We start from the raw sequence: 17,595 nt of genomic DNA, 5'->3' as shown, positions 1-17,595 counted from the left end.
CCGGGTTCAATTCTGGGTACTGCCTGTGTGGAGTTTGCAAGTTCTCCCTGTGTCTGCGTGGGTTTCCTCCGGGTGCTCCGGTTTCCTCCCACATGCCAAAAGACTTGCAGGTTGATAGGTAAATTGGCCATTGTAAATTGCCCCTAGTATAGGTAGGTGGTAGGGGAAAATAGGAAAGGTGGGGATGTGGTAGGAATATGGAATTAGTGTAGGATTAGTATAAATGGGTAGTTGATGGTCGGCACAGACTCGGTGGGCCGAAGGGCCTGTTTCAGTGCTGTCTCTCAAACTAACTAACTCTAACTAAAAAGATTGACGATTGGGGGCCAAGCGCATTAATCAGGCCAGGAAACCCGGACTTCGACCCTGCTCCCCCACTCAGAAAAACATGATGTCCCAGTCAAGATCGGGGCCTGACTGTCAGTGTGAAACAACAGCAGTCGTCAGCAGTCTGCCTTCAGCAGTATGCCCCAAACATGAATCTCTCTTTTCCTTTCACATTAGTTGTTTCATCTGGGATTGCTCGGCTCTGATTCTGTTTAGCAGAGAATCTTTTCGATTAAGGTGCAGTTTATTCCCTGCTACTGGTAGCTGCTTGGCCAGATGTAATGCAGTATTATTCTGTCTTTCAGTTGGAGCTCTCAGGTGAACGTAACAGGCACTGTTTCGAAGAAGAGCGGGGGAGTTCTCTCCCAATGACCTGCGCAATATTTATCCCTCAACTATCATCACAAAAACAGGTTATTATCACATCGCTGTTTGCGGGATCTTGCTGTGTGCAAATTAGCTGTTACATTACAACACTTCAAAAGTATTGAATTGGCAACAACGCGCTTTGGCAGTTCAAGGGTTGTGAAAATCCCCATAACAATGCAAATGTTACTTTCCCTTTCTACTCTTTTTTGACACAAGGATTTTGCAGGGACAGGAGGCGGGGCTGATTGGTGCTTTACTGGCAGCCGAGAGTCACGTGATCCTGCTGTCAGGCTTTGTAATTCGAGATAGCTACACACACTCACAGGACAGAGCGTCAGAGCTGTGGCACAAAGCGAAGCGGAGAGAGGGAGAGGCTGCAAATCGCCCAGGTCTTCCTGTGCCTGAGAACACACACTCTCACAGGAAAAGTGCAAGCCGCAAGGGGGCTGCTTGACCGAACATCCGTGAGTAATGGATTTGATTACTGTGTCTCTCTGGGGCGGGTAATGCTGGTAACAGGGTTTCAGTGAACCTGCTGGGCATGAATTCATTCATTAACCCCTGGTTTGTGGGCCTTTCGCGGTTTATATAAACCCATTCTCACGCTGCATCCAGAGAAACTGCATAGAAGGATTGATGAGGAGTTGTGATCTGGAATTCACTGCCTGAAAAGGTGGTAGAAGCTGATTCAATAGTAGTTTTTAAAAAGGGAATTGGGTAAAAACTTGGAAAAGAAAAATGTGTCGGGCTATGGGAGAAGAGCAGGGAGCGTGGGACTAACTGGATAGCTCTTTCAAAGAGTTGGCACAGGAATGACGGACAGACTGGCCGTGTTATTACTCTATGATTCTGGGTGCTTTTCTGTGGAGTTCCTGCGGACGGCTTCTACAGTGTGAGACTCAAAGCTTCAGCATCGCCTGGGCAGAGTTCTCGATGAGTTTGTTTCCTTTCCCATCGGCCTTGGGAAGGCGGTGAAGATGGAGGATGGACCAACGGCGGGAGTGTGTTGGGGGAGGGGAGGTGTGTGGGGTAGTTCAAGGTGGGAGGTCATGTGATGGAAAACTCCAGGGCTGGAATCCCAGAGCCCCAGGAGTTGCTGCCCTCAGTTGGGTTACTTCATGGCAGTGCCATTCCCTTAGTAGAGCTAAAAAAAAACGAGGATGGAGTTTGGAGTCACAGGGGTGAAAGGTAATGTGCAGGCCACATCACTTGATCACAAGCTGAGTAGAGCCCAGGGCAGACCTATCACTAGGCATCCTGTTCCTAGAGGCCTGTAAAGCAAAATATCTCTCCTGTCTGTCAGATGAGACATTAAACCGAGGCCCTGTCTGCTGTCTCTGTAAAACATCCTCTGTTATTATTTGAAGAAGGGCAGGAAACGGCTCCTTAGTCTCCCGGCCAATATTTATCCCTCACCCAACATGATAAAAGCAGGTAATCTGGTCATTCGGCAAATTACTGTTTGTGAGGCCTTGCTGTTGATAGAACAACAGTTACTGTATTTCATTGGCCGTATGAATGTGAAAGGTGCTTTAGGAATGCAGGTTCCTTTTTTTCTTTCCTTGTCTATTGAACTGATCCTTCCAGTTTCTGCAGTCTGATGGTTATCACACCAAGGCTAGGAGGAGCAGTTAGTATGCTATGTGAGGTGTGGGCGGAGGAATGGATGAGGGTTGGTTGCTAAGGTTACGTCGTCCACCTGGGATGGCGGGGAGCATCTTTTGCACCTACTTAAACCAGCAGACGGGGCCTCGGTTTGACGCCTCATCCAAAAGACGGCACCTTCGACAACGCAGCACTCCCTCTGTACTACCATGGAATATCAGCCTACGTTAGGTTGTCAAGTCCCTGGCGTGGAACCCGCAATCTCTAGACTCAAAGGTGGGAGTGCTACCCACTAAACCATTGTAGTCAGGCCCCCGTTGTTCAGACCTTTTATTAGGGACCATGTTAAAATGGAGTTGCTCCCTCCATATCTGTCATAAACCTCTTTACAAAGGACGTGTCTTATTTAGCACAGTGAACTCTCTCTGGGGAAAGGTTCCTTCTACTCAGATACTTCAGCGGTTTTGTCAGCTGTGTGACGGAAACTCAAAGGACTTGTTGGTGGTTTTGGAGGCGCGGGGGGGGGGGGGGGCGGAGGAGAAATATCTGAATATCGCCAGTATGTTTTGCAAACATTTGAACAAATGATTCAAGTTCCTCTTTTTTTTATTTAGACCTAGTGCAATGTGTCCTTAACATGAACAGCTAGTACAATATTCCTGCTCTGTTGTGCCCAGCTGCATGAATTGGTCGCATATTTTCAGGAGCCTCCCTCAATAAGCTAAGGGGCTTTCTGGTCCGTTGGCCCTGGGAATGTTATCCGCGGATTCTAGACAATCCGAGTTAAACTGAGATCCTGGCCTCCATCTTCAGAGCCAGGAGTAGCAATGCCGCAGCCTTTTCAACTCTCCTCTCCAGTTACCTCCTCCCCTGACAAGCATTCACAACAAGAAACACAAGCTGTGTAGTCAGAGTGCTCTATCACATCTCTCTGAAACACCCCACAGTATTTCAGAGGCAATGAATTACTCTTTGAAGCATTGTGACGGCTATGTAGGCTATTGTGACCACTCCCGCAGCAGAATAACTAGTCTATTTGTCTTTGAAGCTGCTGCTTAAGGAGGGAATGTTGGCTGGGGCACTAGGATAACACCCTATTTGCTTATGAGTCAGACCAACTGTTGAGCAACTTATTCAGAGCCAGTCACTTACACAACACTGATTTATATAAGGAAGTCTATGGTGAATTTCTGGTCATTAAAGTGAAAATTGCGATTTCCCAATCATCCCCTCCCAACTGCAGCACAGGAGCTGAACTCTATCACTGCTGACTGCCGGTCCTGAGCAACACTTCCTGTTCCTGATGTTACTGATTAGATTAGAGATACAGCACTGAAACAGGCCCTTCGGCCCACCGAGTCTGTGCCGAACATCAACCACCCATTTATACTAATCCTACACTAATCCCATATTCCTACCAAACATCCCCACCTGTCCCTATATTTCCCTACCACCTACCTATACTAGTGACAATTTATAATGGCCAATTTACCTATCAACCTGCAAGTCTTTTGGCTTGTGGGAGGAAACCGGAGCACCCGGAGAAAACCCACGCAGACACAGGGAGAACTTGCAAACTCCACACAGGCAGTACCCGGAATCGAACCCGGGTCCCTGGAGCTGTGAGGCTGCGGTGCTAACCACTGCGCCACTGTGCCGCCCTACTGGGGACAGAGTCACAAACACAGTGGCTGCCTCTGACCAGAGGTCACTGAGTATAATACCCGTTAACCACGGTAACAGGAGGTGACGGAGAGACACTGGGCAGTGTGTGCCTTTTCTAAGATAACCAGTAAAGAAGCACTGAGCTGCTCCATTGTCATCAACCCAACTAAAAGAATCCTTCTTAGATGGGCACAACTAATAAAACCCAAAAGAAAAGAAACGTAATAAATTAAAGAATATTATTTCACTTATCGACTATTTATTCCAGTTCCAATCTCAGTAGGCCTCAAACCAGTGGGCACCGTGTGCTTCCTCTCCGGGGCTAACAGGGCCCGAACGAAGCCGCAACAGATGGGTGGGCAGCCAGCCATGGCAACCAGCCCCTACCTGCCTCACAGGCCGGGTCCAGCCAAGACCTGTGAATAGCTACCGTGGCCAGGCCAAGGAGCAGACCCGCGAGGAGATTCTCTGTCTTGCCTGCTCCCCAACCCAAAAGGGTGTGGAAGCAAATTCAAGAATAACTTTCAAAGGGAATGGGATAGATAGTTGAAAGGGTAAAGTTTACCAGGCTATGGGAAAGAGCAACGATAGCTCTTTCTAAGACCTGACACGATGGGCCAAATAGCCTCCTTCTGTGCCTTATCATTCTAGGTTTCACCCCTTGGCCCCTTGCTGTGTGCGTGCGTGCCCTGTCCACCTTGTTCCCCTCACCCCTTCCTGTCCCTCCGACTCCCCGTTGCAAACCCCAGTGAGAGCCAGGGTGTTGGGGGTAAGTGGTGGGTGGTGCAGGGGAAGCATGAAATATGAAGTTAAAAGACGCACTGGGATCAGGTCTTCACTTCAACGCAAGTGAATCAGACCAGCGGTGCCCTCACTGAGCTGATGAGAAGTCCGATGCTGCCCTAACATTTCGTATTGTTCCTTTCCGCAGATGTACTACGGCTGAGATCCCAGCAGGCTTGGGCGATAAAAACATGAAGCTCCAGCTGATACACCAGAAGGTAACAAGATGCAGACGCTGCACAGTGAGATAGGGGCCTGGATTTTCAATCGCCCATCGGGGGGTGGGGGGCGAGAACGGGATGGGCAGGCTTTGAAAGTAGCGCTCCTGGAGGGAATGTCAGTGCCCTGATGCCTCTGGGATGCACTGGTATTTTCAAAGACAGGGTAGAGGGAAGCGGGCAACCGCTCACCTTCAATCAACAGCCGGTTAAGCTCCTTGAGGCACTTGTTAATGGGCCTGGGAGGCGATTTTCAATTCGCAAACCACCAAACCCGAACAAGTTTGGTACACATTAGTGCACAACTGTCTGGTTGAATGCAGGGTGCAATTAAGTCATTTTTTTTTTTAATAACGACTATTTTTGCCACTGGAGGTTTCTGTGTGAGATCGGGCGCAGTGCCTTTGAGTTGGCTGCTAGGCCTCTTCTCTGCGCAGTTGAGGCTTCTGGCCCTCCGATGCCCTACCTGCTCGATTCTGCAAGGCAGCGCCAGGCCCCGTCACGCCTGCCGCCTGCCTTTGCCAATCGTGCTCAGCAGGCAGTTCCCGCCTCCTGGCAGAGCTGTGCCCAGCTCACCTCCGGCCCAATTAGACAATTAAAGATTGCGTGAGTGATGCAGACGCGGCGTGGGGTGGGGACGCCGGTAATTACCCGGGCATCAGGTTGCCAAGCCCGGACTGAAAATCACACCCAGGGAGTGGGACCCTGTTCAGGTGTACGTGTGTGAGTATGAGTGTGTTTATAGGGGTATATGAGTGTGAATGTTGTGTGTGGGGCTTAGAGGCATTCAGTGTTAGAGTTAATTCCCCTCCCCTGAGCCCAGTGTTAGTGTGAATCACCCTTGTTTCTCTTGCACAGGGACTGTCGGCTTTTTCTCCCCACACCGCCCGTAGGTGCTGTCTTTGCCGGGGTACAGATTCCCCATGCCTTCAGCCCACTTCTGCTACCTCATCGGAGCAGCTGGAGAGAGCCACTATGATATCCGACCTTGGGGGGCATCACAGCCCAGCCTGATTCCTGCCTCCATGTCTAGATGTGTTCCCCTCCCTGCCGGAGCCACTGGCTTGTGATCGGCAGCCGGACTCCCTCTCTCGTCCACCCCTCCCCCGCCTCCACAAGCCCAATGAAACTGAGGCTAACTGGAGCTCCTTTGCTACTGGAGAAGTGGTGAAGTGTTGTCCTGTGACTGGTTTCCTGTGCTAGGGAAGTGGTTGCTGACCTGCTCTAGCTTCATACAGTAGAGGTCAATTTCATTTCCTGTTTGCGGAGCTGGATTTAATTCCCATGTTTGTTCCGAGGATTCTCATGACCATCTCATGCTGAGCTCTGCCACAGGACTTAAACAGACTCCGGCTGTTATACCCGCTCCTGCTTCCTGATATCCCCAGCCCGATGCATTTTTTAGAGGTTCCCCATAGTCATCACTTAAACCCATTCAACGCCCTTTTCCAAAGTGCCCAACTGAGTGGGTGGTGACTCGTGCCCCAATCAGTTCAAGGCTCACTTCAGCACAAAACTAACCCTGCAGTGCAGTGAAAAGAAAGAATTGCATTTATATAGTGACTACAGGATGTCCAAAGCGCTTTACAGCCAATGAAGTACTTTGTGAAGTGTAGTTACTGTTGTAAAGTGGGAAACCAGGCAGCCGATTTGGTGCACGGCAAGATCCCACAAACAGCAATGTGATAATGACCAGATAATCAGTTTCTACGATGTTGTATTGAGGGATACACTGGGGGAGAACTCCCCTGCACTTCTTCAAACTAGTGTCATGGGATCTTTTTCGTCTCAGGTGGATGTCGATTACCCCATGGCCACTATTTTGACAAAATGCAGGGGAGTTCTCCCCTAGGGCCATATTTATCTCCCAGCTAATGCCTAGAAACCGATTATCTGTTTATTTTTCACACGACTATTTGTGGGATCTTGCTGTGCACAAATTGACTGCCACTTTTTCTACATTACGGCGGTCACCACACTTGAAACAGTACTTTGTTGGCTCTGAGGCTCGTTGGGATGTACTGAGGAGGTGAAAGGCGCTATATAAATCCAAGCCCTTCTGTCCCACCTCTTAAATGATGCAGTTTGTAAAGATGGTGTAGAACGAAACCAGCCAGAGTAAAACAGGCCGACCACCATTTATACAGCTCCTGTCACAATGCGCAGGCACTCAAAGTGCTTATATATAATGAATTTGATTTCAATGAACTTGTTCAGGACACTGGGAGACCTACCCTACTCTTTGAATAGTGCCATGAGATCTTCAATGCCCATCTAAGGGGGAAAATGGGGCCTTGGTTTAATGTCTCATACGAAAGACAGTATCTCCAACAGTGCAGCACTCTGTCAGTGGAGTGTCTGTTTAGACGTGTTCAGATACTGATCCTCGGGGCGTTTGAAACAGCAGTCTTCTGTTAAAGATGAGAGTGCTAGCAGCTGAACTCAGGTAAGGGGAAGGTCACTGCTCAGGTGGGGCAGTAATCATAGCCGAACTGTACCTCTGGGCTCGACAAAGATGTCTGCTCTTGATCACTGACCCCTGCTAGAAAGTGTCTGTGTTTGTATGTGTGTGCTTGTTCATTTGTATGTATGTGTTTGTCTGCGTGTGCGCATTTATGCGTCTGTTTGTGTGTCCCTCTGTGTTTTTATGTTTGTGTGAACGGAAGGAGCAGAAATTTCCTCCAATTAATTATTGGGAAACCATTGTCTTCAATCCCCATCACAAACTCCATTCCCTCGCCACCAACTCCATCCCTCTCCCTAGCAACTGTCTGCTGGCTGAGCCAGGCTGTTTGTAACCTTGACGTCATATTTGACCTTGAGACAAGATTCTGACCACATAGCCACAAGACTGCCTATTTCCACTTTCATAAAACATCAACTGACTCCACCCCTACCTCAGCTCATCTGTTGCTGAAAACCCCCAACTGTGCCTTTTGTTACTTTTCCAACGCACTCCTGGCTGGCCTCCCATGTTCTACCCTGTGTAAAGTTTAGGTCGCCCAAAACTCTGCTGCCTCTATCCTAACCCGCACCAAATCCTGTTTATTCATCACCCCTGTGCTCACCGACATACATTGGCTCCCAGTCAAGCAACACTGTGAATTTAAAATTCCTATCCTTGTTTTCAAATCATTCCGTGGCCTCAACCCTTCCTGTATCTGTAATCTCCAATCCCCAACCCGCCAAGATAGCAGTGATCACCTAATTCTGGCTAGTTTTAGGTAAGGCAAATCATGTTTGACAAATCTATCAGAGTTTTTTGAGGATGTAACTAGCTGGGTAGATAAGGGGGAACCAGTAGATGTAGTATATTTGTATTTTCAAAAGGCATTCAATAAGGTGCCACATAAAAGTTTGTAACACAAGATAAGAGCTCATTGGGTTGGAGGTAATATATTAGCCTGGATAGGGGATCAGTTAAAGGACAGAAACCAGAGAGAAGAAATAAATGGGTCATTTTTCAAGTTTGCAGGCTGTTACGAGTGGAGTGCCGCAAGGATCAGTGATGGGGCCTCAGCTATTTACAATCTATATTAATGGCTTGGATGAAGGGGCCAAGAGAAATGTATCCAAGTTTGTTGATGATACAAAGCTACGTGGGAAAGTAAACTGTGAGGACACAAGGAGTCTAAAAAGGGATATAGACAGGTTAAGTGAGTGGGCAACAAGGTGCAGACGGAGTAATGTAATGTAGTGCAGTGGTGCCTTCATCTTTAAGAAACCTTACCTTTGCATGATCAGACATATATAAGGAGGAGACACTATTTTGCGAGGCACACTCAGCATGTGGCTTTACAGAGAGCAGGCACACGCTAGTGAGGAAAAGACTTGTACCTGAAATCATGCAATGTAGATAAGTTTGTGATGAATCAGAATATAATGTCGGTGGTTATCTTTCATGAAGATGTAACACAGCATAACACTGCAAGTATAATGTGGGGAAATGTGAGGTTATTCACTTTGATAGGAAAAATAGAAAAACTGAATATTTTTTAAATGGTGAGAATTTTTAAATGTTGGTGTTTAGAGGGATTTGGATATCCTTGTACAAGAATCACAGAAAGTTCACATGCAGGTACAACATGGCAGCTGGTGGAATTTAAATTCAATTAATTAATAGAAATCTGGAATTGGAAGCTGGTCTCAGTAATGGTGTCATGAAACTATCATTGATTGTTGCAAAAACCCATCTGGTTCACTAATGCCCTTTCAGGAAGGAAATCTGCCATATTTACCTGGTCTGGCCTACATGTGACTCCACACCCACAGCAATGTGGTTGACTCTTAACTGCCCTCTGAAATGGCCTAGCAAGCCACTCAGTTCAAGGGCAATTAGGAATGAGCAATAAATGCTGGCTTTGCCAGCAACACCCATGTCCCATGAATATAAAAAACACTCTCATTCTTCTAAACTCGAGAGAATACAGACCCATCATACTCAATCTCTCCTCATAGGACAGCCCTGTTGGCCTTTATTGCAAGGTGGCTGGAGTACAAGAGTAAGGAAGTCTTGCTACAATTGTATAGGATTTTGGCGAGCCCACACCTGGAGTGTGTGTACAGTTTTTGTTTCCATATCTAAGGAAGGATATACTTGCTTTAAAAGGGGTGCAATGAAGGTTTGCTGGATTGATTCCTGGGATAAGAGGGCTGTCTCTGTTGAGTGACGGCAGGAACAGGTTCAACTGTAATGCCTTCCACAGTCAAACAGTATGCTAATGCTCAGTATCTGGGCTCGTTCACAAGAGAATGGTCAGTTAAACAAAGGTCCCAGGGGCTGTTGGGACTCAGGGCCCCGTCACTGAGTCATTTAACAAATGTGTATTCTTTCTCCCTCAAGGTGAACACGTCGCAAGTATTCCCTGATGGGAAGGTGGTCTGTACTCCGCGGAGCTCAGGATTGCAGAAGGTATGGATCCCACTCTCGCTGTGACTCTAATCGGGAACCTGTAGTGGCTGACATCCCAGTACTCTGGCTATTTCCATGCCAACAAACAATACTGGGACCTAAAAGGGTTAAATTATGAGGGCAGGTTTCATAGACTAGGCTCGTATTTCCTCGATGATTAAGGGATGATTTTGCTGAAGCGTTTAAGATGATTAAAGGATTTGATGGGGTCGATAGAAAGAAACTATTTCCTCTGGTGGGCGGACTCCAGAACAAGGGGGAATAACCTTAAAATTAGAGCCAGGCAGTTCAGGGTGGAGGCCTGTTCAGGTCGGGAAAAGGAACCCGACCCGAACCCAACTGAACCACAGCGGACCCAAGCCCCTCCCGGCCTGAGTCCCTCTGATATAGCCCCGGGCCTGACCCGACCCGAACCCTCCCCTACTCGACTCGACTCGACCCAGGACAGACCCGACCATCCGTTTACTTACCTTCCTGACACTGAACCTGCAAGAAGCTGCAGCGCATGTGTGATGACGTCATAGTGACGTCACCTGCTCACTGCGCAGACTCAGTTTCGGCCCGGACTCCCAGCTCAGGTAAGTTTTTCAAAAAAAGTTTCGATACTTACCAGCAGAGCGCCTACCATGTGTGTCCGGCCCGACCTGACCCGACCCGACTTGACCTGGACTCGACCTGAGACCGAAAGCCAGACCCTGAAGTTGGGCCCAACCCGAACCTGACCCACGTCGTCAGGTTCGGGTCACGTAGCAGGCCTCTAGTGCAGAGGTGATGTTAGGAAGCACATCTTCACATTAGAGGTTGTAGAAATCAGGAACTCCCTCCTGTATTAACCCATTGAGGCAGGGGATCAATTTGAAAGTTGCAAGACTGAGATTGATAGATTTTTGTTAGGTAAGGATATTAAGGGATATGTAACCAAGGTGGGTAAATTGAGTTAAGACACAGACCAGCCATGATCTAGTTAACTACTGGAGAAGGCTCAATGGGCTCCTCCTGTTGCTAAGTTTCCAGCCTTTCTGACCTTGATGACCTGTATCTTGTAATTATTTCTTAATGTTTTAATCAAGACGCCAGGTAGTGGTGGGGTGGTGATGCTTTACTCTGGGCAAAGAATCTCAGAGCCTCTGACTGTGGTGAGGTAACACTGATAATGCAGATTGGGTGGAGATTCTAATACCTGCTCCTTCTCTGCCTCGTCCTGTAGATCTACCGAGATGCGGCTCTGGTGCTGGCAGTGATCGTCATTCTCATCCTCCTGATGATGGTGCAGATACTACTCTTCCCGCACAACCCCCAAATGGACAAGACAGCTCGGGATTCCAGTGGGAAAGGGGGAGCTGCTGACTCCCAGGAGATGTGCTATCCCGACTCATGCAGGTACTTGGGGGAATAGTCAGGTTCAGCAGTGCCCCCTGCAGATTCCTCGGGGGATTGAGCGGCTCTGCAGCGCCTCCTGGAGGTACCCGGGGGATCAACAGGGGCTGCAGCACCCCCCGGAGGTACCTGGGGGGATTAGCAGGCTCTGTAGTGCCCCTGGAAGGTCCCGGAGGACAAACACTGGATTGCAACATCCCCTGAAGGCACTTGTGGGATTGACCGCAGCAACGCCAGTTGCTGTTAAGTGGGGGCAGTGGTGGCGACAATTAAACTTTCTGATAGGATAGGGTTGTCTGTCTTATCAGGGTTATGTTTGAATTTCAAGGCCTGGTGAGCTGAGACGTTCTTATGCTTCCTCTTCTGCTCCTAGGCTCGTCCTCGTTGAAAGTTTTCCAGAAGGGATGCATTTTGGGTCCAATTCCACCGTGAATCCATCCATTTTTGATGGCTGGATGAAGTTGTTGAGCGAGGCAGAGAAAAGCATTGAGATCAGCTCCTTCTACTGGACGATGCGCAACGTAGACACACACACATCGGAGCCCACAGCTAACCAGGTACGTACAGCCCAAGCAAATGTTCAATATCAGTCACTCATTAATATTTGTATTATACTATAATATAATACAATACTATATCATCAAATGTGTCAATGCCATCACCGCACCCCCACCTACTCCCCCAGCAGTGACCCCTGCAGAGGTTACAAAGGGCACCTCATTCACCTGAGGCAGGCAGCAATGAACATTGTCCAATCCCCTCCCCTCCTACAATCCCCATTTCTTTTTGGTTAAAAATTGGCCAGACTTTCCTAATTTGGAACCATGGCTACCCACCACCATTGAGAATGGGTTCATCTTTCTTCCCATTTGCAGCCCCGTATTTTCACCTCAGTCAGCGTATTGGTAACCAGTCTTACACCAGGTCCCGACTGACTAGGGAACTGTTGACTCCTGGGGGACCCCAATTCTAACTGGGGAGTGGGGGGGGGCGCAGTCTTTAGTGTCAACATAGAACTGCTGCCGTGAAATAGTGGCCTGAGGTATCTTAATGGCTTGGGCCTCATTTAAATGTTGCCAGGTGATATATGACCATATGGAAAGACCGGGGTGTCCCCACTCCGGCTCTGCCTACAGAGAATCTTCTCCCCGAGAGGAGTGGGACAGGACGATATAGATGGGCTGGTAAGACAGAACAATATAGATGGGCTGGTAAGATGGGCAGAGCATTGGCAAATGGAATTTAATCCTGAGAAGTGTGAGATGATGCACTTTGGGAGGACTAACAAGGCAAGGGAATATACAATGGATGGTAGGACCCTAGGAAGTACAGAGGGTCAGAGGGACCTTGGTGTACTTGTCCATAGATCACTGAAGGCAGGACAGGTAGTTAAGGTGGTTAGGAAGGCATATGAGATACTTGCCTTTATTAGCTAAGGCATAGAATATAAGAGCAGGGAGGTTATGATGGAACTGTATAAAATGCTAGTTAGGCCACAGCTGGAGTACTGTTTACAGTTCTGTTCACCGCACTATAGGAAGGATGTGATTGCACTGGAGAGGGTGCAGATGAGATTCACCAGGATGTTGCCTGGGCTGAAGCATTTCAGCTATGAAGAGGGACTGGATAGGCTAGGGTTGTTTTCCTTACAGCAGAGAAGGCTGAGGGGAGACATGATTGAAGTATACAAAATTTTGAGGGGCATTGATAGGTTAGATAGGAAGAAACCTTTTCCCTTACCAGAGGGGTCAATAACCAGGGAGCATAGATTTAAGGTAAGGAGCAGGTTTAGAGGTGATTTGAGGAAAAAAAAATTCATCCAGAGGGTGGTTGGAATCTGGAACACACTGCCTGAAGGGATGGTAGAGGCAGGAACCCTCACAACATTTAAGAAGTATTTAGGTGAGCACTTGAAACACCATAGCATACAAAGCTAAGGGCCAAGTGCTGGAAAATGGGATTAGAATAGTTAGGTGCTTGATGGCCAGCACAGATAGGATCGGCCGAAGGGCCTGTTTCTCTGCTGTATAACTCTATAACTCTATGACTCTAGCTGAACAGCTCTTTCAGAGAGCTGACAAAGGCAATGAAGGGCCAAGTGTCTCCTTTTCTGATTCTGTTAGTTCAGTACAGAAGAAGACCATTCCGTCCATCTAGTCTGTGCCGTTTCTTTCGAAGGGTAATCCAGTTAGTCCCACTCCCCCTTCTCTTGCCCCATAGACCTGCAAAATTGTCTCCTTCATGTATTTATCCAATACCCTTTTGAAGGCTACTATTGAATCTCCACCCCGTCAGGCAGTGCATTCCAAATCCTAAGCACTTGTGTAAAACAATTTTTCCTCATGTCACCTCTGTTTTTTTGCCAATCACCTTAAATCAGTGCCCTCTGGGCATTGACCCTTCAGCCATTGGAAATGATTTCTCTCTATTTGCTCTATTTAAACCCTTCATGATTATGAACATCTGTATCAAATCTTCTCTTAGTCTTCTCTGCTCTAAGAATGACCCCAGCTTCTCCAGACGATCTACATAACTGTAATCCCTCATCCCTGGAACCATTCTAGTAAATTTCCTCTCTACCCTCTCCAAAGTCTTCCTGTCTTTTGTAAAGTATGGTGCCCAGAATTGGACACAATACTCCAGCTGGGGCTGAACTAGTGTTTTATCTAGGTTTGGTGTAACTACCTGGTTTTAGTAATGTATATGCCTCTATTTATGAAGCATAGGATCCCCAATGCTTTATTAACTGCCTTGTTAACCTGTGCTGTCACCTTCAAAGATTTGTGCACAAACATCCCCAGGTGCCTCTGTTCTAGCACCTCCTTTAAAATTGTCCCACTCGCCAAGGCTCCTTAGACAGCACCTTCCAAACCCGCGACGTCTACCACCTAGGACAAGCAAACGCATGGGACCACCGCCTGCAAGTTGCCCTCCAAGCTACACACCATCCTGACTTGGAACTATATCGCCGTTCCTTCACTGTCGCTGGGTCAAAATCCTGGAACTCCCTCCCTAACGGCGCTGTTGGTGTGCCTACCCCACATGGGCTGCAGTGGTTCAAGGAGGCAGCTCACCACCACCATTCTCAAGGGCAATTAGGGATGGGCAATAAATGCTGACCTTTCCCACGATGCTCGCATCCAAAGAACAAAGTAAAAAGTTTTAACTTGTATTGTCTCTCCTCATTCTTCGTCTCAAAATGTATCACTCTTTTCTGTGGTGAATTGCATCTGTCTGTGTCCGCACTTTCCACCAGCCTGTCTGTGACTTCTTGAACCCTATTTCTATCTTTCTCGCTGTTTACTACATTTCCAGTTTTGATGCATAACTTGTCTCCTTAGGGTGAAGAGGTTTTTCAGGAACTGCAGCGTGTTTCCGGAAAGCTGTCCGTCCGAGTCGCTGTCAGTAAACCCTCAAAGACACAGACGTTGGATGACCTGACAGACCTGGAACACAGTGGTAAGTTTGTCAGCGCTTTGAGTCCTGCCAGTTTTCTGGGAAGTTTGGTAAACACAAACACTGGCTGGTTGCATGTACATGTTGGGTCTGCGTAGTTTTACACTTAATTTGCCAATAAGTGCATGAGGGGAAAAATCTGCAGGGCTTTGGTCACAGAGCCAGGGAATGGGACTAATTGGCTAGCTCTCTCAAAGAGTCTGCACAGGTGTGATGGGCCGAATGGCCTCCTTTTATACTGCATTGTTTAATGACTCTGTGATTTTTGTCAGCTGTGGTTCAGTGGGTAGCCCTCTCACCTCTGAATCAGAAGGTTGTGGGTTTAAGTTGCACTCCAGAAACTTGAGTACAAAATCCAGGCTGGTGTTCCTCCAGTGCAGTACTGAGGGAGTGCTGCACTGTCAGAGGTGCTATCTTTCTGATGAAATGTTAAAACAAGGCCCAGTCTGCTCTCTCAGGTAAAAGATCCCAAGGCACTATTCAAACAAGAGCAGATGTGCTCTCCCTGGCTCTCTGGCCAATGTTTATCCCTTAACCGACATCAGTAAAATAGGTTATCTGGTGGCTATCGCATTGCTGCTTTGTGGGATCTTGCTGTGCTCACTGGGCTGCTGTGTTTCCTACATTAGAACAGTAACTGCACTTCATTGGCTGTGAAGTGTTTTGGGGTATCATTGAAAGGGTCTAGATAGATGCAAGATCTTTTGTTTTGTAGACTTTGCCCTGTGCTGACTCCCAAGTCAATGCAACACATTTGGTTATTGGGCCCTGTGTTTTATGTGTCAATAGGAGCGGAAGTGGTGGTTGTGGAGATGCCCAGACTGACTAGTGGGGTTCTACACACGAAATTCTGGATTGTGGACAGGAAACACGTGTACATTGGAAGTGCCAACATGGACTGGAGATCGCTGACTCAGGTACTGAGAGGAACCTGTGGGCAGACAAGGCCTAAGCCTAACTTGGCCTAGTGCCAGCACTCTTGCCTCTGACTAAAAAGCCTAGAAATTCCCTCAGAAAGTTAGGCCTGCAAGACCTGGGCCCAGAGATCAGAAAGGCACACCCAAGTTCGGGCCTCGACCTCAGCTGCACCAGACCAGTGACTGCAAATACCTGCTTGGTAAAGCGGGAGGGATGTGATCGTGAGAGAGGAGCATTCATTGGTGGGAGGGGTGGTGGGTGTGCAATCGGGGACGGGGTGATCGGGGTGGAGAATGTAGGCGATTAAGGGTAGGGGGCGATTGAGGGGTGCGATAAGGAGCAGGGGAGGGGAAAGCAATTCGGAGGGATAGTGGGAGCAAGAACACCACAGTGGAGAAACACTCCTGCCCTTCCAGGCTCCAGATTCAGATAATTTTTTTTTTTAAATGTACATTTTTGGTGGCAGCTGCCAACAGTCCCTTGAAGGACCCCTTGAGTGGGCTGGGTGCTGAAAATGTCTTCCTGAATGCAACTAGGCCTGGTGCAGGCTGTGTTCAGGGAAGATCAGTTTGTATATAGGGTGTCAAACAGGCATAAGGCCTCCTATTTGAATATGAAAAAGACAAACGTTTGTTTCAGGCACATGCCCTGGAAGCCTGTTTTTCTGCCATTGCCAATATGACGCTGGTACACTCCCAATGAGTAATTGGCGTCTTGCCCTGCCCGCCCTGTCGGAGGCTTATGCGGCCATTTTGTGCCTGAAAGATGGTGTGGTACTCTCGGCTTTCTAGACCAAACGGTTTCGGGCACAAACCCACTCCAGAAACTTGAGCGTTAAGATCTAGGCTGATGCTTCAGTGCAGTACTGAGGGAGAGCTACACTGTTGGAGGTGCCATCTGCCTAAACAGGTAGATGTAAACTATCTCCTGTCGCAATTTGAAGAGCCGGGGGTTTATAGCTAAGATTTCTCCCTCAAACAACATCTCCAAAAATACAGGCCATTTATCTCATTGCTTCATGTGGGAACTTGCTGTGTTACCTACATATCAACAGCGTTTATAGTTCAAAAGCATTTCAATTTGCCTGTGGACACCGAAAGCTGTAATGGGAAATGCAAGTTCTTTTCAATAGGAGTTTGGGTGCAGGGGCATTTATCTCACACAGTTTCCTAGGATTTTTTACCTTAAGCATGTTCCTACCTTTTAATAGGTTAAAGAGCTGGGAGCCATCATCTACAACTGCAGCTGCCTGGCCGAGGATTTGAGGAAGACTTTTGAGGAATACTGGAGCATCGGTGGGGCCAATAGCAGCATCCCATCCCCATGGCCGAGTAATTACTCGACCTCCTACAATGAGAAAACCCCAATGGAACTGAACCTCAACAACACTCCAGCCAAAGTCTATTTCTCAGTAAGCTTCACAAATGTTGCCCGTCTCTTCCAGAAATTCAATGGGGTCCGCGCAGGCATTGAGATGGTGGTTCCTTCGCCATCGGATGTAGGCCCAGTCTGGCAGCAGTGTCCTCAGCCAGCTCGGTCAGTGGTGGGGTAGTACCTCGTCAGTCCTGGTGCTGAACATTGAAGTGTCCCACCCAGAGCACGTTACACCATTACTACTTCTCCACACCCTGTAAGAATACTGATCTATTAGTTGTGAGAGGCAATAATGGGAAATGTGGAACTCTTTCCCCCCCCAAAATGCTGTTGAGGCTGGGGGTCAACTGAAAATTTCATAACTGAGGTGGATAGGTTTTGTTAGGCGAGAGGTATTAAGGGTTACATAACCAAGATGGGTAGATGGATTTAAGATACAGTTCAGCCATGATCTAATTGAATGGGAAAACAGGCTCGAGGGGCTGAATGGCCTCCCCCTGGTCCTGTGATAGATGGTGATCAGCAGAATTGGTTATCTGAAGCCATGAGAGGTCATGGGCTCAGGAGTCAGTGTTGAGGACTCGCAATCGT

General features: G+C 48.0%; 1 protein-coding gene across 1 annotated transcript in view; it reads left to right on the top strand.

Annotated features, from left to right (window-relative positions):
* The first annotated feature begins 970 nt into the window (after nucleotides 1-970).
* Nucleotides 971-17,595, top strand: part of pld3 (phospholipase D family member 3) — a 32,635-nt gene continuing 16,010 nt past the window's right edge. The window contains exons 1-8 of the mRNA XM_068019151.1: nucleotides 971-1,160; nucleotides 4,898-4,967; nucleotides 9,811-9,879; nucleotides 11,087-11,259; nucleotides 11,630-11,813; nucleotides 14,598-14,715; nucleotides 15,502-15,629; nucleotides 16,841-17,041. Of these exons, the coding sequence (XP_067875252.1) occupies nucleotides 4,941-4,967; nucleotides 9,811-9,879; nucleotides 11,087-11,259; nucleotides 11,630-11,813; nucleotides 14,598-14,715; nucleotides 15,502-15,629; nucleotides 16,841-17,041 (900 nt within the window). The 5' untranslated portion in view covers nucleotides 971-1,160; nucleotides 4,898-4,940. The remainder of the gene's footprint in view (nucleotides 1,161-4,897; nucleotides 4,968-9,810; nucleotides 9,880-11,086; nucleotides 11,260-11,629; nucleotides 11,814-14,597; nucleotides 14,716-15,501; nucleotides 15,630-16,840; nucleotides 17,042-17,595) is intronic.

The sequence above is a fragment of the Heterodontus francisci genome, chromosome 40 (genome assembly GCF_036365525.1).
Source record: "Heterodontus francisci isolate sHetFra1 chromosome 40, sHetFra1.hap1, whole genome shotgun sequence".
Taxonomy (NCBI): Eukaryota; Metazoa; Chordata; class Chondrichthyes; order Heterodontiformes; family Heterodontidae; genus Heterodontus; species Heterodontus francisci.
This window is presented reverse-complemented; position numbering and strand designations above follow the sequence as displayed.